General features: G+C 41.5%; 1 protein-coding gene across 5 annotated transcripts in view; it reads right to left on the bottom strand.

Moving 5' to 3' along the window:
• Positions 1 to 23426, bottom strand: part of CEP290 (centrosomal protein 290) — a 137300-nt gene that overhangs the window by 49416 nt on the left and 64458 nt on the right. For all 5 annotated transcript variants that reach the window (XM_075600465.1, XM_075600464.1, XM_075600466.1 and 2 more), the window contains 4 exons: positions 22542 to 22808; positions 17971 to 18078; positions 11129 to 11328; positions 6470 to 6683 (listed from right to left, as the gene is read on the bottom strand). In XM_075600465.1, the coding sequence (XP_075456580.1) occupies positions 6470 to 6683; positions 11129 to 11328; positions 17971 to 18078; positions 22542 to 22808 (789 nt within the window). The remainder of the gene's footprint in view (positions 1 to 6469; positions 6684 to 11128; positions 11329 to 17970; positions 18079 to 22541; positions 22809 to 23426) is intronic.

The following is a 23426-nucleotide window of genomic DNA, read 5'->3' as shown; positions in this document are numbered from 1 at the left end:
TCCGAGGTTCTACCTCCGCACCAACCTTTCAACTGTCCGATCGACCTGCTGCCCGGGGCAGTTCTTCCCAGAGGACGATCCTACCCACGCTCTCTCCCGGAGACTAAAGCCATGAACACTTACATTGCGGAGAATTTAGAGAGGGGTTTCATCCGAAAGTCCTCCTCCCCAGTCGGAGCGGGCTTCTTTTTTGTAAAGAAGAAGGACGGGTCTCTTCGTCCATGCATCGATTACCGGGGTTTGAATAACATCACGCGCAAAAACCGCTACCCGCTACCTTTGATTTCGGAGCTCTTCGACCGCCTTCAAGGAGCAACTGTTTTTTCTAAACTGGACCTAAGGGGCGCCTACAATTTGGTAAGGATACGCGAGGGGGACGAGTGGAAGACTGCTTTTAACACCCATGACGGCCATTATTAATACCTGGTCATGCCGTTTGGCCTGTGCAACGCGCCAGCAATCTTTCAGGACTTTGTCAACGAAATTTTCCGGGACATTCTTAACAAATTCCTTATCGTTTACTTAGACGACATCCTAATCTTTTCTAAATCCACCCAAGAACACATCAAATACGTTCAAAAGGTGCTGTTACGCCTCCGGGAAAACCATCTCTTTGCAAAATTGGAGAAATGCCAGTTCCATCTGACGTCCGTAGCATTCCTGGGATACATTATCTCTGACTCCGGGTTCAATATGGATCCAGCGAAACTAAAGGCCATTCTGGACTGGCCCCGTCCGACCACCCTTAAAGCCGTGCAACGCTTTCTAGGTTTTGCAAACTACTACTGTCGCTTCATTCGCAATTTTTCCACCACGGTATCTCCCATCACCGCTCTAACCAAGAAAGGTGCAGATCCCTCGTCATGGTCGTGAATCGGCCATGCTGGCATTTAATCTTCTCAAAAAGGCTTTCGTGTCTGCTCCTATCCTCACCCACCTAGACCCTAAACTCCCATTTACCCTGGAAGTGGATGCCTCTGACGTCGGGGCTGGCGCTGTCCTGTCCCAAAGGACTTCCCGCTTAGCCAGATTACACCCATGTGCCTTCTTTTCGAAGAAATTTTCATCCGCAGAACGGAATTACGATGTCGGTAACCGGGAGCTCTTGGCAATCAAGTTGGCATTAGAGGAATGGAGACACCTCTTAGAAGGCACGGAAACTCCCATAACCATCCTCACAGACCATAAGAACCTCCTCTACTTAGAAGGGGCACGTCGATTGAGCGCGCGACAAGCCCGCTGGGCATTATTCTTCAATTACTTCATCTCCTTCGTTCCAGGCTCCAAAAACCTGAAGGCGGATGCCCTGTCTCGACAGTTCCTTGCAGAGGATAGGTCTGAAGAGCAGCTAGAGACGATAATTCCCTCTAAATTTATTGTATCCGCCAACTCTTTCGATATCATGGACAAGATTCGATCCGAACAATCACAGGCTCCTATGGGGTTCAAGGTTCCGGAGGGAAGGCTCTATATGGCACCGCAACATCGCAAGAGAGTCCTCGAGTGGTGCCATTCCTCTAAATTGGCAGGACACCCAGGGATACAGAAAACTAACGACCTTGTCCAGCGAACCTTCTGGTGGCCAGAGAGGTCCAAAGATGTGGAGGAGTTTGTAAAAGCGTGTGGCACATGTGCTCGCAACAAAGTACCCCGGGTCAGACCAGCAGGCCTTCTTCTTCCATTACCCATCCCAGACCGTCACTGGAACCATATTTCTATGGATTTTATCGTAGAGCTCCCAACCTCCAAAGGGATGAATACTATTCTTGTAGTAATTGATCGTTTTTCCAAACAGACGCACCTTGTTCCCTTGAGGGGTCTTCCGAATTCCTCCAGGCTGGCGGATGTTTTCGTCCAGGAAATCTTTCGTCTCCATGAAGTACCCTCGACCATCGTTTCAGACCGAGGGTCTCAATTCGTGTCAAGATTTTGGCGAGCCTTTCCTGGAAAATTGGGCATTTCATTACAATTCTCCTCTGGATACCACTCACAGACCAATGGGCAGACGGAGAGAGCCAACCAAAACCTGGAACAATACCTTCGATGTTTTATAACCGATACACAGGATGACTGGGTGGATCTGCTTCCTTGGGCCGAGTTTGCTCTCAACTCCCTTCGTAATGACTCCACTCCACTCAAGAATCTCCCTTCTTTATAAATTTTGGCTTTCATCCTTCTCCCCTCTATCCTCAGGGGTACCAGTAGTCGACAAGCATATCTCCCGGCTGAAAGGCTTATGGAGGAGGATTCAGGAGAACTTAAAGGTGGCCACTGGGAGACAAACTCCAGGCAGATCGCCTTCGACGCCAGGTTCCGGAGTTCGCTCCAGGAGACAGGGTATGGCTTTCATCCAGGAATATACGACTAAAGGTCCCTACTATGAAGCTGGCACCCAAGTTCCTCGGTCCCTTTCCCGTGGTCAGGAGGATTAATCCTGTGGCTTATCGTCTGCGTCTTCCACCCTCGATGAGGATTCCTTCGGTCTTTCATATATCTTTGCTAAAACCAGCATTTCAGAGTCCTCGTTTTTCCAACACCACTTCTCCTCCACTCCCTCTTCTGATCCAAGGTCAACAGGAGTACGAGGTCCAGTCTATCCTGGATTCTAGGATCTCCAGAGGAGGAGTACAATACCTGGTCCACTGGAGGGGGTTCGGACCAGAGGAACGCTCATGGATTCCCCACCGAGATCTCCACGCGCCTCGACTCGTCCAGGCTTTCCATCGTAGGAATCCCTCCAAGCCATGTCATGGACGCCCCGGAGGTCGCCCCTGAAGGGGGGGGTACTGTAACGATCCGGGAGTCACACCGCCCTCTGCATGCTCCCCACTCACCTGAAGCTCCGCCGGGTCCTCCCGCGGCACGCAGGCAGCCTTCCTCCAGGACGCCGATCGCAGCTCCACGTGGGCGCGCGCGTGCACGCCAATGCTCCTCTTCTAGTGTTGGTCCGGCGGGTATGCCCGGTCACGCGCCCGCAAGCGCAGCTACACGGAGGCGCGGCCACACGGAGGCGCACCAACCCCTTAAAGGCACAGCACCTCAAACCATTGCTGCAATCAAATGCAGCCTTACCACTGGGCTTCATTGCTCTTCCCCTGGGACTCATGCTGGACCTATCCCTGCCGTAGCCTTGCCCTTCCACACACCCCCACCTTGCTGCGCTGCCATTGGACCATCTCTCCCATATATACCCTACAGTTTCACTAACTCGTTGGCTGAGCATAGAACCAGTTGTTCTCATCACTCTCTGCCTCCCTAGTCCTGTCCTGTCTTGTTTTGCAGTCTTCCTCGTGCACCAAACCGGCTTCCTCTACGACCCTCCGCACCTCTGGCACCCTGAACTTGGCTTACGGCAATACGACTCTCCGCACCTCTGGCACCCCGAACCCGGCAAACGGTAAACGATTAAGTCTCTCTCTCTAACCCCGGACTTGGCTAACAGCACCCTCTACCATCCGTACCTCTCCTGCCCCGACTCGGACTCCCAGACCATTCTACTCTCAAGACTTGCCCTCGTGGCTGTGGGTGGCGTTATATCCTATCCCACCTCAGCACCGCGGTCCCGCCTAGTTTGTGGTGAGCTCGTCCTGACACACATACACACAGACACACACACCAACATACTTCTAACCTAAAGAAAAAACTTTTTCAAGTGAATGGAAAAAAAAACTTTTAAAAACAACGCACAGTCCCACACTCACACACACGATGAATTCACAGTTAGTATAAATATAGAAGTGCAAATAGCTAAAACAGGATGTGTGCCGAGCACGCACGTTCCAAGTCAAACTTCTTTGGTTTTGTCACTGAAATTGTGCTCTGATTTTTAATTAAAAAAATTACCATCACAAATACAATTTCTATGACAAAAAATGAAGAAGTCTCACTTAAAATGTGCGTGCTTGGCGCACACACTTTTCTTTTTTTTAGGTCCGATGAGATGTCACAATCCCGAATGGCAAATCTTGCAACTTGTAGGGCTTTTCCTTGAAGCAAAACCTGAGGAATTTGTGATCTTTGATTTTCGGGATGTGCAGGCAAGTATCCTGGAGATCTCTCAAGGACATCTAATCCCATTTTTGGAGAACATGGAGGACTGATTGCAGAGATTCCATCTTCAAATGATTCACTGCATTGAGATTCAGGACCACCCTTGTAGCCTTGGAGACTAGAAACAGAGGAGAATAGATCCCTTGTTTTTCTTGATTATTGGGAACTTCAACGATGGCCTTGTATAACAAAAGTTATTGAATTAGAATTGCCCGCTCAAGGCTATTTATTGCTCTGGCTTGATCGACAGGACATTTCGATATTATGAATTTGTCTTGATCTGACATCTGCCTGAATTACAGAAAGTACCCTATTTTCACTATCTTAAGAACCTAAGCATCCAAAGTTGTTTGGGTCAAATAATAAGATAATCTGTTAATCATGCCCTCCAGAAGATCCTGTTCTTGCACTAGGACACACTGATGTTCAAAAAGTAAATCTCAGATGAAAAGGTCTTGGGGTGAAAGTAGTACATTTCCCTCTAGATTTAAACAGCTGGGCAAAAGACTGCCTCTGAAAAGACCTTCCTAGTCTATAAGCTTTTGCTTCTTGAAAGGCTCAATGTGGATAACAAACTGACACTGAGGGTCTGGATCTTCTCTCCTGAGGTAAGAAGTTCCCATTGCCTTTTAAAGCTTTGGGGAAGATATAAAAAGCTCCTCTGCAGAAAAAGACCCCTTAAATGGAAGTACTGTAAAAGCAATTTGCTATAAGAAGTAGCATCTGCTACCCCGTATCAGAGCCAAAGCGCCCTTCTAGCCACAATAGACTGAGCTGAAGATTTGGCAATAAGGCAAATCATATCCAGGAAAGCATTAGAGAGGAAAGTTACTGCATCAATAATCATAGCGATATCTTTAATCCATTTATTACTAGCTGTCTCAGCATCCAATTCTGCCTCTAGCTTCTCATTTTAAATCTTCAGTGTTGTTACAACACAGGCCATATAGCTTGCGTCAAAGCTCCCATAAGTGAATTATGATTTTTTTTTAGTGCTGAATCCATCCTTTGATCCATAATTTCCTGTAAGGAGACACCATCTTCTACTGGCAGAGCTTTTTTCTCTGAGAGCTTCTCGAACTACGATTGTAGTTCCTGGTCTTCAAAGAGATAACTTATACAATTTTGCATGGATCGAAGAACGTTCTATGTGATGATTCCCTTTCTATTTAAACTATATTGTTCACGGAGAGCAAAAGTTCTATTCTTTTTCTGCTATCCTAAAAGCACTCTGTCCAGAGTGCCTCATTCATCCTGCGTGTCTTCAATATCCACAGTCACTCTTAAATATTTTTCTAATTTTTCCATAAGATCAATCTTAAAACGCTCAGGATCTTCCTGCACTCAACATCATCAGAGAACTATTCTGACCTATCTTCTTCAGAGCTCTGGGAAGCTCTATCCAATGTGGTCTGGAAACAGGATATTTGTACTCCTCCAGAGCGCGCTTCATCTAATGTATAGACTAAAACACACCATTACCATAATAAGAAAATTGAGGTAGAAGAAGAACCTTAATACTCTCATAACAGTTATTTTTTTTAATAAGCAGGGGGTAATTTCTCCTTACATGATGCGCACAGACTGCTCCTTTGTTTAGAGGTAGCCTTCTTAGGTCTATCCTCTTCCATGGGATCAGGTTTAGGATCAATCTTAGGATCAGGTGAAGCGGGGACAGACAGAATGAGACACACTGGTGCAAACTAACAAAGGGGACCGATATGAATTCCCTGTGAAAATGTAAGGACTCCCCCACGTCACCAATCGTGACGTCATCAGACTGACTAGATGCTATAAAGCTACTGCGCACACGCCTTCAGGACTTGCAGCCTCTGTGGGGTCAGTACTGGAACCCTGTCAATTGAAACGCAAAACGTAGGAACATTTGTGAGGAGAGTGTCCTCCCTTCTGTACGCTCTCAGAGAAAACCTTGTGTCCCTGGTAAGGAGCCTCCGGAAAATGGGCATGGGAACGAGTTTTCGGCAAAGTTGGCACTCCGGCAGCCTCAAGATGTGAGTGAGTGGAGAGGGTAGGGAATGCCTATGCTTCCCCGGACAGTACTCTGGCGGACCAGACAAATCTATTTCTCTATCCCTTAGGAAAATAATAAACTACCATTTTGAGGAAGAGGAGGAGTTATATACCCCAAAGTCATTTCCTTCTTGTCCTATCCCCAAGAGGAAGAGTGTTAATTAAAAAAAACCACTGCAGCATCGTTACCTCATTTATGTACAAACCTTTAACAAGCCATCATAATCAGCATACAGTATAGCGCATGGAATTTATCAGTGTTTTTTAGTTTTAGGCTTCTTGGCCTAAAATATGTGCTGCTACATTTCTGAATGTAATCTCTTCTTTTGTCTCTACATACAAAACAATACAGTAATACAGAGGTATAAGTCAGTATTATGCAACATACCTTTTGCTGTTTTTCCTTTAAAGTTAGTTGGTTTTTCAGACGTTCTACTAGATTCTTCATAGTTGCAGTTGGGGCTCGGGTATTAGCTTCCTTCTGGGCCTGGAGTTCGGTGTTAAGATACTGTATTTCTTTCTGCATCTCAGAGAGATGAGATCTTGACTCCTCAGCTTCACTCTTCAGTTTTTTAATTTCTAGAGCATGATTTTCTTCAAGCCTAGTGTAAGGTAACACACTACAGTCACAATTCAAGCATTGCTTCGCAGACTACCAAGGAATCACTTTAAAAGAAGCATTTTATGTGCCAGAACCACCTTCTCCGTCACCTAAAAAGTAACCTTCTAAATAGAAATAAATAAATAAACAGACATATAGCGTATTAGAGCACCTTTAATCCCCAAAACAATTTGATGCGGTAACAGAGACAAAAAACATAATTACTGGCGGTCATATAATCCACTGCCACTGGATTGTGCCTTCCTTACAAACAGCAATAGATAAAATAACTATTTGTGGAATTATATTTCTGTTGGTTATTAATGTGGATTAGGGTCTAGCAGGGTGTGTACAGCAAGAAACAATATTGAATCCACAGCAATGATCCAAATATTTTTGCTAGTTTTAAGATGTATTATTTTTTTCATTACAGTGAGCAGTAGGACACTGGTAGTTTAAACCATTACTACTGGAGCATGTATCCCAGTTCAGCTAAGAAAATTAAATAGTCTACAGTATGACCTAGATGACACAATATTTACATCATGCATAAACAGTATATACTTTCCTTTATCTTTTGATTCCTTTGGAAAGAAATAGGAATTACATTTTATGATGTCAGAGTATCACAGGTCAGAATACACAAACTTCACTCCATGGCAACATAATACGGTTATGGTGATTTTTTCTTTTGCCATTTAAGAGTTAAAAGTAACAAACCTTAAAGTGTCTAAGTTAAACAGGAAAGTTAGCGACTATCAACAGCATGACAGTCTGTTTCTCCTTACTTTCCGAACAACTTAAATAATAAATACCGAGCAGAGCCTTTCAGTTAAGGTCAATCCCTGATAATGAATTATAAATGCATTTTAATAGAGATCAGTTTAATGACAAAAGAGATTAGACAAAACATTTAAAAAAAAATCCATTATTTGGTTTCCATTGAAAGAGTTTAAAAAAAAACCAGAACTACAAATATATATTTTTTTCTCACTCAGTGAAGCTTTTAACATAGAGGGAAAACAGAAAAGCGCACAGAGCGCACCAGGGGGTTAATGACCAGATATAAAGAGCTGTGCTGTATTGATATAAGGTGTATACATAAATGCAGATAGGCAATATGATGACACAACACCTTCTAAGTGTATAATAGCAAATTTATTCAATATAGTAAAAACACAAGGGTTAACATTTAAAATTTAAAGGTCCACAACACAGTCAAGGAAACCGGTTCCTAGACCGCTGCTCTAACACTAAAATATGCCAGATAGAGAACTAGCAAGACAGTGCACACTGTGCACACACAATATAAACACATACACACTGTGGTCACAAAATATAATGAATACCCAATGCAGCAGACTATAACAAGACCTGCTGCCGGGTACGGGCTGACGGGGGGGTGGGCACTTACCCCAGGCAATGCTAGCTGGAACCGCACGCTGACACCAATGGTCCGGACTGCACCAGCGGCAGAGATGGCGACACAGCAAGAACTACCCGGATCAGTATCCACCCAGAAGGCGCGTACTGTGACCTCACGTGACCTCTACGCGTTTCGCAACTACGTGTTTCGTCAGGAGGTCCTTAATAAGCATGTGTTAACCCCTCAAGCTCAGGGCACTACACTACCTGGGCTCGGTCAAATCGTTTTGTTAGCAATAACCTGATCAGTCGGCAATATGATTTGGTAATTAGGGTTTCACGGAACAACATTTTTCTAGCAGGGGGTGCACAATGTAAAAATGGTTGGGAACTAACATTATAGAACAATATAAAAAGGTGATCTCCAGCAATATGTTTTGTAATATTAAATAATTCTAGAAACACAATACAGACCGGCGCCTTAGAGTCCAAATAGTGGGATATATTACAGTCCAATGAATGGTTGGAGATATCCAATAGATGATAATCCAGTCCAGTAGACAGCAGTTTCCTCAGCAAGAACAATGATGTGATATGCAGGGAAGACAAGAGAACAAGATCATAGTGTACCAAAATATGGTTAAAACATATAACACATAGACAGACAAGCACATACAACAATAAACATATAGGCTGACTAATAACAAATAAAATTTAATGAACACAATAAAATTCAGCAAACTGGTGATGAGCAGATCCAGGATCCGGTTGTGAAAAACCGGAATCCTACTTACAGCAAGTCCTCAGGATATGTGCAGATAGGGGAGTAGAGATGGTTCAGCGGTGGATGATGGTGGACACGTGCCACGTGTAAACGCCCGCAGGTACCTCCTCAGATTCTTCCGGTATGGGCAGTCCTGCTTCCAGCTCCACGAGATCACCACCGCTCGCAACCGGAACTACGTCACAGCGGGCGGGACAATCGCCTGCCACTCGCGGCCGGAAGTGCGTCACTGGGGGCGGGACACCGCTCGAAACCGCCGAATCTCACCGGATCTGTCCTCAAATGACGATCAAAACTCCACTGCTACTCTGGGTACTGCTGCAAACGTCTGCTCCTCTGTCAGTATAGCTGTAAATGGTTCTAAACGGCCCAACGTGTTTCGTGTGCATGTGCACTTCTTCAGGGGTTTGAGCACAGTCCATGATGACTTTAAATACAGGCAGGACCCACACCATTGGTTAGAAAAAATGTCACTCAAATACAATTAGTGCTCTCCACGGGTGGATACAATACCTGTCAATCATGTGCAATGTTAAAGGCAGCCTAACAAACATAGACAACATAAATACCAATAAGACAAAACGAACATATGTAAATACATATTATTAAACAAGTGTTATATATTATAAACTAATACACCATAATAGTCAAACCTTAGTTGCTTAACTGTTAAAGATCATCAATTCAATTAAAATATATTTAAGTTACATAAAATATTTAAAGATTTTATGTAACTTAAATATATTTTAATTGAATTGATGATCTTTAATTCATTCATTAAATAATTTATATCTTTTAGACTATGATTGGGTAATTAAGATAACAAATGTATCAGGAATCATAAAAGCCTTTTGCGTGCAGATTGTTACATCAATGTGTAAATAGATTTTAAGGTTAAAACCATTGAGTATATAACAGTTAAGCAACTAAGGTTTGACTATTAGGGTGTATTAGTTTATAATATATAACACTTGTTTAATAATATGTATTTACATATGTTCGTTTTGTCTTATTGGTATTTATGTTGTCTATGTTTGTTAGGCTGCCTTTAACATTGCACATGATTGACAGGTATTGTATCCACCCGTGGAGACCACTAATTGTATTTGAGTGACATTTTTTCTAACCAATGGTGTGGGTCCTGCCTGTATTTAAAGTCATCATGGACTGTGCTCATTACCCCTGAAGAAGTGCACATGCACACGAAACACGTTGGGCCGTTTAGAACCATTTACAGCTATACTGACAGAGGAGCAGACGTTTGCAGCAGTACCCAGAGTAGCAGTGGAGTTTTGATCGTCATTTGAGGACAGATCCGGTGAGATTCGGCGGTTTCGAGCGGTGTCCCGCCCCCAGTGACGCACTTCCGGCCGCGAGTGGCAGGTGATTGTCCCGCCCGCTGTGACGTAGTTCCGGCTGCGAGCGGTGGTGATCTCGTGGAGCTGGAAGCAGGACTGCCCATACCGGAAGAATCTGAGGAGGTACCTGCGGGCGTTTACACGTGGCACGTGTCCACCATCATCCACCGCTGAACCATCTCTACTCCCCTATCTGTACATATCCTGAGGACTTGCTGTAAGTAGGATTCCGGTTTTTCACAACCGGATCCTGGATCTGCTCGTCACCAGTTTGCTGAATTTTATTGTGTTCATTAAATTCTATTTGTTATTAGTCAGCCTATATGTTTATTGTTGTATGTGCTTGTCTGTCTATGTGTTATATGTTTTAACCATATTTTGGTACACTATGATCTTGTTCTCTTGTCTTCCCTGCATATCACATCATTGTTCTTGCTGAGGAAACTGCTGTCTACTGGACTGGATTATCATCTATTGGATATCTCCAACCATTCATTGGACTGTAATATATCCCACTATTTGGACTCTAAGGCGCCGGTCTGTATTGTGTTTCTTGTTTTTCACTAACTGTGTTTGGGTTAGTTTTCCTGGCAGCCTTGCCTATTTTATTTAACTATAACAATTTTCATCACGGTATTGTTATTAGATATTGTACTTCACTATTGTTGTAATATTAATTTTTAGCGCTATATACACCAACCTTTTTCTAATTAAATAATTCTACATACATATTTATTGTGCTTTGTTATTACACAAAAGCTACCCACTGAAATTCTATTCAACCTTTGTAGACAAACAGGAGAAGCTGTAATCCAGACATGAGCTTCTTTTTTTATCCAAAGACAAGAGTTACAATGTGTCAGTCACTGCCGTGCCGGTCATGAAACTAGAATATTAAATGCTAAGCTTCGGGTATTGAGAATGTAAACAAAGGCTTACCTGGCTCTACTGATTTCAAACTCATTCACTTTTGCCATGGTGATATGTTTCTGTCTCTCCAATTCTGAAGTTACATTCTTTAATTTAATGGAAAGTGAAGCCAGTGAGTTGTCTTGCTCTGCAACAGTCTGCTCCATCTCAGCCAGGCGCATCAAATGTGCACTTGATGGAACTTGTAAGGAGGGTTTTTTCACCAACTCCTATAACATAACAAAAGTTCTAATTATTAAAATAAATGATCATCATGAGGCACCACACAGTACTTTCTTGGTACATTAAATGCTTTAAATAATGATTATTTAGAGTGCCTACTGTAGATATGGGTTTTATTTGTTAGGGATTTGAGGTACCCATACTTATAGAATTACTTAAGTACTTGGGAGTGCAGTATATATAAATATTTTTCTGCACAACATTTGGATCAGCGTTTTTCAAGAGGGGTTGCTAAGAAGTCATGGGTTTCCGGGCATCCCTAAAGGGTTCCCTGCAATTTTCAGGTAATTTGAAAATTGAACCAAATATAGAGGAATTTACAATGCATCTGATTTCAAACGCACTATTAGAGAATATTGGGGTTCCTTACAAGGCATTTTACATAGTTGCATAGTAGATGGGGTTGAAAAAGACCTATGTCCATCAAGTGCAACCTGTGCTAAATTTAGATGACAGATACTTATCCTATATTTGTATTTACAGTATATTGATCCAGACGAAGGCAAACAAAAAAACACAGTGATATCTCATAAGGGGAAAAATAAATTCCTTCCTGACGCTAACTATTGGCAATCAGATTACTCCCTGGATCAACATCCTTCCCATGTTTACATATTTGGTATATCACTGTATATATTTACTTTCTAAAAAACCATCAGTGTCTCCATGGTTAATGAATTCCACATTTTAACTGCCCTTATTGTAATTAACCCTTTCCTTTGTTGCTGGTGAATTCTCCTTTCCTCTAACGTTAAGATATAACCCTGTGTTGTTTGTACAGCCCTTGGGATGAAGTTCTTTTGAACAGTCCTTGTATTGTCCCAAAATATATTTGTATATTGTTATCATATCCCATCTTAGATGCCTGTTTCTAATGTAAACACAATCTAATTTAGCTAGCCTCTCCTCATAAATCAGATTACTGTATCTATCTAAAACCAGAGACAGAACATGAAACACAGACAGAGCTCAGTGCTACATCCATTGACACAAATAATATCATGGTACATATATATATCTTTTGAATACATTTGAATTTTGGGGGTTCAATATGAGCTTATAGGGGTTCTGTATGTTTTGCAATTCTGTTCAGCTGTTACCAGCTGATTTGGAGGGTGACTCCTCCTTCCCAGGTTTGAAGCTCACCCCCTCCCACTTTTAAATGGTTAAAGCTCACTCCATTTCAACTTCCACACTCATGGGAACTTGCATGCAGTTTGATTGCGACAAATCTAATACAGAGTGCTTTTCCTGGTATTGTACAGGTTAATAAGAGCTTCAATCAGACTTAGAACTATGCAACTAATTTTGACAGATTTATTATTAATCATTCTTCCTGGTAATGTACAAGTTATTAAGAATTTATATTAGTGTAAGGACCCTTGAGACGTGGTCTGCCTTGGAGGGGACGGGTAAAGTGATCGTGATCTTTATTAATACTAAACGATAAACAGAACCCCAGCAAAAACGTTTAAAAAGCACTTAGTCAAAGTGACATAAGAGCTGGGTGATCGTAAAACAGCCAGTCTTTCAGGAAAAGTTCGTGCAGGATACTTAAGTGCGCAGCTAACTCTCCGCATCCGGGTGCTGTGCTGCGCTCCTATTTCCTGCTCCTGACGGTGGCTGAGATGGTAAAAAAGTACTCAGGGATTGTAGCAACGCGTTTCGCCCTTCTTGGGCTTCCTCAGGCTCCGTTTATCGTTTAGTATTAATAAAGATCACGATCACTTTACCCGTGTTCCATTGTGTTAACAAGGCACTCTGAGTGACTTCCACACTCAGCTGAAGTTTTTTCTTTGGAGTTCCATAGAGGGAAGAAAAGATACCAACTTCAGTGTATACTCACACATGGCCATGTGAGTTTTCTTCTAATTATTTATGGTTATATCTCAACCTACCTCTGCCCCTTCATTTTTTCCCACTATTTAGTGTGTATGACAGCCCTGCAGTGAAGTGCCATCAAAGACACTTCCCTCCAGAGGACACTCACACTTGCCCGTGTGAGTGGATGCAGCATTTCTCTGCGTTTTGATTTAATATAACCGTCTATCTCAGGGATTATATACTTAATCTGTCTTGTCCCTCACATATCTGTTTTTTACTCTATTTTACTCTGAGGACAACACCACAAGCTATCCCTGCAGAAAGAACTAGAGAAGCCTTCCTTTGGACCAGAGGAGAAGAAACGATCGCACGGAGAGAACATAGAAGAGAAAGAAGCACAAGTAAAGATACCTTGATGTGAAAGCATTTACATAAGGCCGTGTAAGTGTTTATGATATTTTACACTTCATTATACACAACAGTCGAGAATCTTAAAACCATCACAGTGTTTTAAACCTCTGTATTGTCCCGCAACCTGTGCTCCCCCTGTTTTTCTGTATTATCAAGGATCCTGGATAGGTCCTTTTGGGGTCTTGAGCAGCAGGAAGAGAGTTGGAAGTAGATGGGAACCTTATCCACTTTTTAAGGTTGTTTTGTTCTATTTTAAGAATTTCATCCCCCCACATATTTATTCTTTAGTGGTAGCGCCCGGGCATTTTCTTTAATCATTGCCCATTTAATGCAAGATAAGATCTTGTTTGCCTTTTCAGCTACTGTATGATATTGGGCACTATTTCCAAGTCTGCTATCTACAAGCACTCCTAAATCTTTCTCCATCAAGGAGTCTCATAATTTATCCCCATTTAATTTGTAAATTGCCTGTTTATTCTTGTTTCTCAAATGCATTACCATACATTTATCTGTATTAAACTGTAAGGAATCGGGGAACAAGTCCTTTGCGACGTGTTCCCTCCTTACCTGTCTTATCTCAGACCTCCGCTCTGGCACCAGCGCGTTCACGCACCCCCGCTCTGCTTACAGAGCGCACGCGCAGCTCCTATAGTGTGCCACGGAGCTAAGCTCCGGCCCCCTCGGATGCGCCGCGCTTCTCTCACGCGTGGCACGCACATGTGATGACGTGCACCGCTCCCCAGCTGCATGGCAAGTACTCGTTTAGCCCTCGTCTCCTACAGCCAATCCTTGCCTCCGCGGAGGCCGTGCCTCCGCTCCGCCTCCTTTGCTACTGGTTCCTGTTCCTGTTAAATACCCTGCAGTTTCTTTCACACATCGCTGAGCATAACTTGTTGTAGCCTTGAGCTCCTGTGCCCGTTGTGCCTTGCTCCCTGTCCTGTGTTCTCTTGCAGTTAACCTTTCGTGTACCGACCCAGCTTGACTTTGGAACCCTCTGGATACTGACCCCGTCTTACCCTCGACTCTGCGGATATCTCCAACCCCAGACCACGGCTAACGGACTTGACGATTCTCAACTCTCCATTCCAAGACCGTGGCAAGTATCAACTAACCCACTCTCTCCAACCCAGACCCAGCTACGTTTGACAATCTGCCTGCCAGGCACGCTTCCCCTGCTGTGGGTGCATGGTTTACTACTTCCCCCACCTCAGTACCGGGGTCCTCTCTTGCTCGTAGGCAGCACAAGCGTTACATAAACCTCATCTGACATTTACATGCCCAAGTTTCCAGTCTATCAAAGTCCTTCTTGAGAGAAATTACATCCTGCCGGATTCTACTACCTTACACAATGTAGTGTCATCAACAAAGATGGAGACTTTGCTCTCTATGACAACCTCAAGGTCATTAATAAATAAGTTAAAAATGCAGGGGTACCTGTAATGATCCTGGGAGGTACTGCACTCACAACTTTAGCGCAACCTGAAAAAGTTCAGTTTACGACAACTTTCTGTTGTCAATCCTTCAACCAGTTTTCTAACCATTTGCAAATATTTTATTTTATTAATTTCTTGCGTGGAACCATATCAAAACCTTTTGCAAAATCTAAGTTGACCACATCAACTGCATTACCCTGGTCTAAATTCCTACTTACCGCCTCAAAGAAACTAATAAGGTTACTTTGGCATGACCTATCCTTCATAAATCCATGCTGATTTTTACTACTAATTTTGTTTTACATTAGGTATTCCTGAATATTATCCCACACTAAACCTTCAAGTAACTTCCCACTATTGATGTTAAGCTTATACAGTAGATCTGTAATTCTCCAGTTGTGATATAGCTCCATGTCTACTTTATGCCAATCTTGTGGTACTGAGTCTGTGGAAATGGTGTCCTAGAATATTAAATGTAATGGTTTGGCTACTACTGAACTTGGCACCTTAAGAACTCTTGGATGTCTGGCATCGGGGCCAGGTGCCTTATTTACTTTTTATCAAGCTGCCTGTGAACTTCTTCCTCAGATAATAATAAATAATAATAATAATAATAATAGCATGTTCTTGAATAGCGCCGCTAGTTTTACATAGCGCTTTACAGAGACATTTTGCAGGCACAGTCGCTGCCCCGTGGAGCTTAAAATCTATGTTTTTGGTGCCTGAAGCACAGGGAGATAAAGTGACTTTCCCAAGGTCACAAGGAGCCGACACCAGGAATTGAACCGGAATTCCTTCAAACTCAGTGCCAGTCAGTGTCTTTACTCACTGAGCCGCTCCTTCCCCAACCAATTGTTCATTAATATAGAGGTTGTGGATTCCTCCTGTGGCACTATTATTGCAATTGATTTTCCTCTGGTGAATGTAAAGGCAAAGAATGTGTTTAACACATCTGCTTTTTCCTTATCATCAATAATTTTCCTGCTCATCTCACACTGAAAGGGTTCTATATTTTCTTTTCTATCTTTTTTTGTTATTAGGGTACTTAAAGAACTTTTTAGGGTTGATCTTGCTTTCTATTGCAACCTTTTTTCATGTTCAATTTTTGCTAATTTGATTGCCATTTTGTAACTTTTGCTACATTCCTTATCATTCTAATATAATGCCTCTGTCCTTTCTGACTTTAAGAATCTAAATACCTGCCTCTTCTTTTCAATTTCATCCCCTACCTGTTTATTTAACCACATTGGTTTAGACTTGTTTCTTTAAGATTTATTACCTAAGAGTATATACTGATAAATATGTATTTTTAACAATGTTTTAAAGACTGCTAATTTATCTTCCATATTTTTCCCTGCAAAAACATTATCCCAATTTATTCCTTGTAGATTATTCCTCTGTTTATTAAAATCTGCCTTTCTAAAATGTAAAGTCTTTATTGAACCCATGTAATATGGTTTTTGATAATTTATTCCAAACGAGACCATGTTATGATCACTGTTGCCCAAATGTTCCCGAACTTGAATATTTTTGTTACTTCTACATGGTTTGATATTACCAAATCCAATATTGCCCTCTCCTGGTTGGTTCCTCAATAATATGAGTCATGTAATTAATTGTCTTTAAGCACCCCCAAAAACATGTTTCCATTAGTTGTAATGCTAATCTCATTGCTCCAGTCTACATGTATGTCTACATAATGGGTGATTTTAATTATCTAACCATGATCTAGTTTTGAGCCGTCTCCATTTGCAAAAGTATTTTGGCTTCCTCAATCTTACAGATATTTGGTGGTTAATAACATATCCCTAAAACATTTTCCTTGGACTTTTACCTCCACTGCTAACTTCTATTCACAATGTCTCTACATTTTCATCATTCCCTTCATAAACATCGTCCCTTATAATACGTTTTAGATCTGGTTTAACATATAAACATTCTCCACTTACTCTTCTATTTGCTTGAACCTTCCGTAAAAGAGAATATCCCTCTAAATTAACTGCCCTGTCATGAGTTTAATTCCACTATGTTACAGTACTGCTTATATCATCATACTGCTTCCCTTGTAACTATTAATTCAAGCTCCCCCAATTTATCTGTCAGGCTTCTTGCATTAGCAAGCATGCATTTAAGTTTTTTTTTGCAAGCATGCATTTAAGTACTATTATCTTATCTGCTCCTGCCTTTCTAATCCCATTGGATTTAGTCTTTAGAAGTTTTATAGTATTATCTGTATTTAATATGGGTGGCTCTCTGCTTGTCAAACTCCAACTTGCCCCCATTCTACCTCCATGACCCACAGCTATTTCCCCATTACTATCTATTCTAAGCCCTGGTACAATCAGGTTGTCAGTAGTTAATATGAGGTTATCCCCCTCCGAGGAGCTGCACTTGAGTGACAGCGGGAGGTGGTGACATCCGGCCTGGGCATAACAAATCATGAGACAGGCATGGTGCCCTCCTCCTGGCTGTACTTAAGGGTAGTGCCGTCCCAAATTCGGGAGTGCCTCTACCCACTTGAAAGAGGCAGGTCACACAGCCAAGAGCCTGATTATTGGGCCTACTCTTTTCCACTTCCCTGTGGGGGGGAGCGAGTGTGTACCCTACCTCTGCCTCTGTTAGAGAAGCGAGAAAGAGCTGGGACTGCTGCGGGTGCCCTTGACCTGTAGTGAAGGTCCAGGGACTATCCTTCAGTGAGTAGCTTAGAGACTGCATCGGGCAGAACTCTGCCTTGTTACTGTGCTGTACAGTTAGGACAATAAACCGTTCCTGTTATACCTTCTGCCTGGTGTGACCTTACTGGGGGAGAGGTAATCGTTCAACCATGGGAGATCACCTTCAGTTCCCTGGAGCATACGGCAGATGGAGACGCTGCACTGCTAGTTTCACCATTATTTTAACTGTGTATAAATACGTTTATGAATCATTCTGTAAAATTACATTTGAAAAAAAAAGGCTAACCAGGGCAGCTTCTTTAAACTTGTTTAGAGAGGTATCAGAATATAGATCCAGCTTTTGATATAGCACATTGAGGTCATCTGCATGCTTTTTTGCAGTCTCTTCTTGTTCCTGTTGGAAATATAATGAATTACATTTATTAAAATGCTACGGTATATATATGTTAACGATGATCAACAGAAAACATGCAGATAAACAGGGACATGCAGTAGATTTTATTTTTCCAATACGGATTATTATGCTAGAAAATTGGAAAGCTTCAATATTTACAGTGATACTCTGATTAGACTATGGGATATTTAAAACCAGAGACAGAACATAAAACACAGACAGAGCTCAGTGCACATCCAGTGAAACTCATACACGGTACAGTGCCTAAATATATATGTATAAATATCTATTAAATAAAATAGTCTTTTAGTTTAACATTTTGGCCAAATTGTTGTAAGCCCTTGAGCCAACTGCACGGCAGACCACATTCTTCAGGGGTCCCTAACACTAATATAAATTCTTAGTAACCTGTGCAATACCAGGAAGAATGATTTATAATAAATCTGTCAATATTAGTTGCAAAGTTCTAAGTCTGATTGAAGCTTTTATTAACCTGTACATTACCAGGAAAAGCACTCTGTATTAGATTTGTCACAATCATACTGCAAGCAAGCAAGTTCCCCTCAGAGTGGGAGATGCTATGGAGTGAGCTTTTAACCATTTAAATCCCTTAAGAATGTGGTCTGCCGTGCAGTGGCTCAGGGGCTTACAACAATTTGGCCAAAATATTAAACTAAAAGACCATTTTATTTAATAGATATTTATACATATATATTTAGGCACTGTACCGTGTATGAGTTTCACTGGACGTGCACTGAGCTCTGTCTGTGTTTTATGTTCTGTCTATGGTTTTAAATATATATTGCCATGCTCAGTAGCACTCCTCTGTGACACTCATATGCTTATATATATGTTGTGGTTATTTTGGGGGTTCAATAGGAGCTTGTTAGGTGTCCAGTATGTTAGACTATGGGATATTCATTTTTGGTGAGGATGTTGGCAAATGTCCTTTAAGAATATGATATTGTTTTTTGTGTGTGTGTTTTTTAACCCTTTGGTGCTACTGCCCCTCTGGCAACCAAAGTGCCGCCACAAACCGCGATCATGTGACCGCTCCCTTAACCCAGAAACGAAAGGCGTTATGGTCCTTTTCTATTTCCCTGCATTACAAATCGCTTAACGCAATCTAACCTAGAGAACGAGCACTCAAAGGGCATGATGTAGCCACAACCTAATGGGGTCCCTGGTGTACCAGACCCCATGAGGTAGTGGTTATGTCTTGGGACACCCACAGGGTTAAGGTAACATTTAGGCCAAATAAATAGCCACAAATGATACAGCACTGAGTTTTTTTTATTATTATTTCCATTTGGCACTGATCTAGTTAATTCTGTTTTCAATGGATACGTATATTTTCTTGGATAAAACGTCTGCTTCCCACATTGTCAATATCCAGGGATTAAAAGCATTTAAACTGTAAAATTAAATTGTAGAATATTAACACATCATTGCACAAAGAAAAACTATACAGTAGCTGAAGCTTTCACAGTATGGCTCACGAAAAGTGTATTCAGCATTCTTTCTGGATATACAACAATACGTTAATGCTCGCTCTTTCATTCAATTTAATATACCACTTGGTTACTTGCTTATTGCTTAGCTGAGACAAAAGCACACCTCTATATGCACTCTTACCTAGTACTAATGTGTGATACTAAAACCACAAGATGAATCCCTCAGCCAGGAACTAAAGGCGAAAAGCGACGAAAAACAAAAAAGTTTTAATACACAATTTAATTCATACACTCAAAGTTTAAAATATGTGATAGAAAACCCCTCAGAGGAGCAGTGGAAAAGTGATAGGGATATATCAATCAAATTAGCTGTATTGATATTAATATTATCAGAGAATATCCCTATCTCTCCCTACGGTTAAATTAAACATGTGATATCCACTAAAACTTGGCAGTGAAATGACAATTGCCTTAATGGGTAGTGTGGTATGTAATAGGCAGTCAGGAAAGGTAAGTCTTTAGTACAGGGTAAAAAAGCTCTCTATAGCTATCCCACATTGGGATGACACTGGTGTCTAAAAATTGCAATAAACCCAAGACTCTATCAAAGCCTAAATAGTTATTACCACATAATGTCACACACATGAAGCAACATAACCTTATAAGGCTGAGTCCATGCTCCCTGCTTGCTCGCTGAGGTGCGCTGAGGCTCAGGGAAAGCGGGTGCTTTCCCTGGCCTTGCGGTTGCTTACCGCACGCTCCATCAGCGGGCCGTCAGGGGGCGGGCCGGGGGCGGGCGCGGCCAGTGACGTCACGGAGCTGGTTCGCCCTCATTGGGCGAACCGCTCACGTGACCGGCCTGTCGCGCCGGCAAGCGGGGGAATTTTAAATTCCCGTAAGACCTGCGCTTCCGCAAGCGCGCGGAAGCGCAGGTGAGCCTCTACTAAAGCCGCTCTAATTAACACTTCATGGCTGTAAAGTATAAATGTGGCTCCTATGTTCTGCATTTTTTGCACCTTTTGCAGCAGTTTTTTGCATTTTGTTAATTTTAGCTCTTGGGATAATGGTATACAGTTTGATTAATCAGACCTTATCCGTATTGACCTTAGGGGCGGAACATCTTAACCTGGCTATACACTCCTACATATATACACTAATATATGATATGGTTCAGGTTACATGCTATTGTTACTCAGACCTAATGAAGGATTTATGTACTCTGCATTTTTACAGTAGTTCATATTAACACCTCATGGCTGCAATAGGCTATAACTAAAGTACAAATGTGGCTTCTATGTTCTGCATTTTTTGCACTTTTTGCAGTGTTTTTTTGCATTTTGCTAATTTCAGCTCCTGGGATAATGGTATACAGTCTGGTAAATCAGACTTGATCCGTATTGACCTTAGGGGCGGATCATCTTAACCTGGCTATACACTCCTACATATACATACACTAATATATGATATGGTTCAGATCACAGGTTATTGCTACTCAGACATGGACACAATACCAACTATTTGATATTCTGCGCTAATATAACCATCTAACCTTGTTAATTTATTGGATAAACCATATATACAGTAGGGACAAGTAATAAATAAATAATTAATTACAAAAAGATATGTCCGTGACAAACAGTCACTTGACTAGGACCCGGTCTGATGGGGTTAATACAAAATACCACAATGAATTAAAGGTGGATCTCACAAGTACTTACGGACCAATAGGCATCTAGATCCCACTATAAATACTAGGAACAGGATCGGAAGAGTAGACTCCTCCCCCTGAAGCACGTCACACGCGCGAAACACGTGTCGGTGATACTGACGTCACAGAGGAGCGACGGCGGTGCATGTTCCAGATATCCACACGGCTCGTATACTTTCACTGCCTCTGCCTGGGTTCGCCGTAACCCGTTCTCCCTTCCTTCCCTTCCCCACACCTCTCTTGCTAGCGGCTTCACTGCCAGTTCTTTGCAGATGAGCTGCGTGCTGTTTCCATACAGCTGCTTTTGCAACATTGTGCTATTAATCTGCATACTGTTTCGGTTGGGGTTTGCCGTAACCCACTACAGCTCCGATCTATGCACTATAAACAGCTACTATTTGGCAAAGTCTGTACACTACATGTATCACTATGAGAGCTAGGGAAGTGGCACTACCATAAGAAGGGATACTATTGAATGGATGGTTACCTTTTCAAGCACAATATCAGTGACTTGTATCCACTTATAAGGTTATGTTGCTTCATGTGTGTGACATTATATGGTAATAACTATTTAGGCTTTGATAGTTTCTTGAGGTAATTGAAATTTTTAGACACCAGTGTCATCCCAATGTGGGATAGCTATAGAGAGCTTTTTTACCCTGTACTAAAGACCTACCTTTCCTGATTTAACCGTAGGGAGAGATAGGGATATTCTCTGATAATATTAATATCAATACAGCTAATTTGATTGATATATCCCTATCACTTCTCCAACTGCTCCTCTGAGGGGTTTTCTATCACACTAAACTTTGAGTGTATGAATTAAATTGTGTATTAAAACTTTTTTGTTTTTTTCGTCGCTTATCGCTTTTAGTTCCTGGCTAAGGGATTCATCTTGTGGTTTTAGTATCACACATTAGTACTAGGTAAGAGTGCATATAGAGGGGTGCTTTTGAACTCCTTTCTTCGAGTTCACTCTGTGAAATATATGTTAACTACCTCCGTTGCACCTTCCGTTTTTAGGACATTATACTTAATATGTGAGCAGTTTTTCTCATAATCTGTGTTAGCTGAGACACAGTAAAGATCCTTTAGAGATGAAAGTAAAAACATATTTCCATTAAATAAAAGCCCCAAATGAAAATGTGCTGCTGTTGTAAAGCCGCACAGCGGCACTTTCAACCCCATGTTTCATGCGATCTGAAATCTCTCCTTTTGTTTTGTACACTCCTTTTTGTTGCATCACAATCTACTCTAATTCAGACTGTTTTATTTCAGAGTAGAAGTGTGTAATATTGTACCTCTCTTGCTTTTGCCAGAAGATGTTGGTATTTTTTCAACACTTCTTCCTTTTGATTTAATCTGGCTTGCATGTTTCCAATGGTTTGGTGAGCAACTTTCAAAGCTTGGCGCTGTTCTGAATCATCTTCTCTTCGACTTAGGTCAGATAGAAGCTTTTCCCGTTCTGCTGTTGCAGGCAGTCTAAGTCTTAATTCATTGATCACCTTGTCTCGGCTCAACACATTTTGTTCAGCTGTCCACAGCAGTGCTTCTTTCTTTTTAAGTTTCTACCGAAAGTGAACATACATTTCAAGTTTAAAGTTCAGAGCAAAGAAAACTCAACTTTTTGAGCTATGAATAGTCAAAAACTTATCAGTAATTTAACTTTGAATGTGAGCAAATTGAGCTTCTATTACCAGCAAAAATGACATAGAAACCATAAATAAAGATATAAAGATATATATATATATATTTTTAAGTAAAATGTTTTTCTTCTTTTTGGAACATTGAACAGGTAATAAGAAAGAAGTATTGGTACATTAGGTGAGTGGAGTAGAAATCTAAGCTATGTATATGCATAATGAGCTTTAAAAGTGCATCTAACCTTAATAGAAAGACAATATCACTCATTCACAGAAGATAACATGCACAGTCCATTTGTGTCAATTGGTTTCATTACGGTCTTGCAGAGTTGAACAGATATAAAACGAGAATGTGTATATTGCTTTTCATCTGTTAATATTTTACGATCTCTGACCATCCAGGAGAATTAAAAAAAGGACTAATTTAAATTGGCCACACTTCGAAAGCGAAGTCTGACGGACTATAAACAAACCAAATGTAATCTGCACACCACTTTCCTACGTATGGTTATAAGCAGTGGTGATTTGTCACTTAACATTGAC

The sequence above is a fragment of the Ascaphus truei genome, chromosome 5, assembly GCF_040206685.1.
Source record: "Ascaphus truei isolate aAscTru1 chromosome 5, aAscTru1.hap1, whole genome shotgun sequence".
NCBI classification, from domain to species: domain Eukaryota; kingdom Metazoa; phylum Chordata; class Amphibia; order Anura; family Ascaphidae; genus Ascaphus; species Ascaphus truei.
Note: the sequence above shows the minus strand (reverse complement) of the source record. Positions and strands in the feature narration are given on the sequence as shown.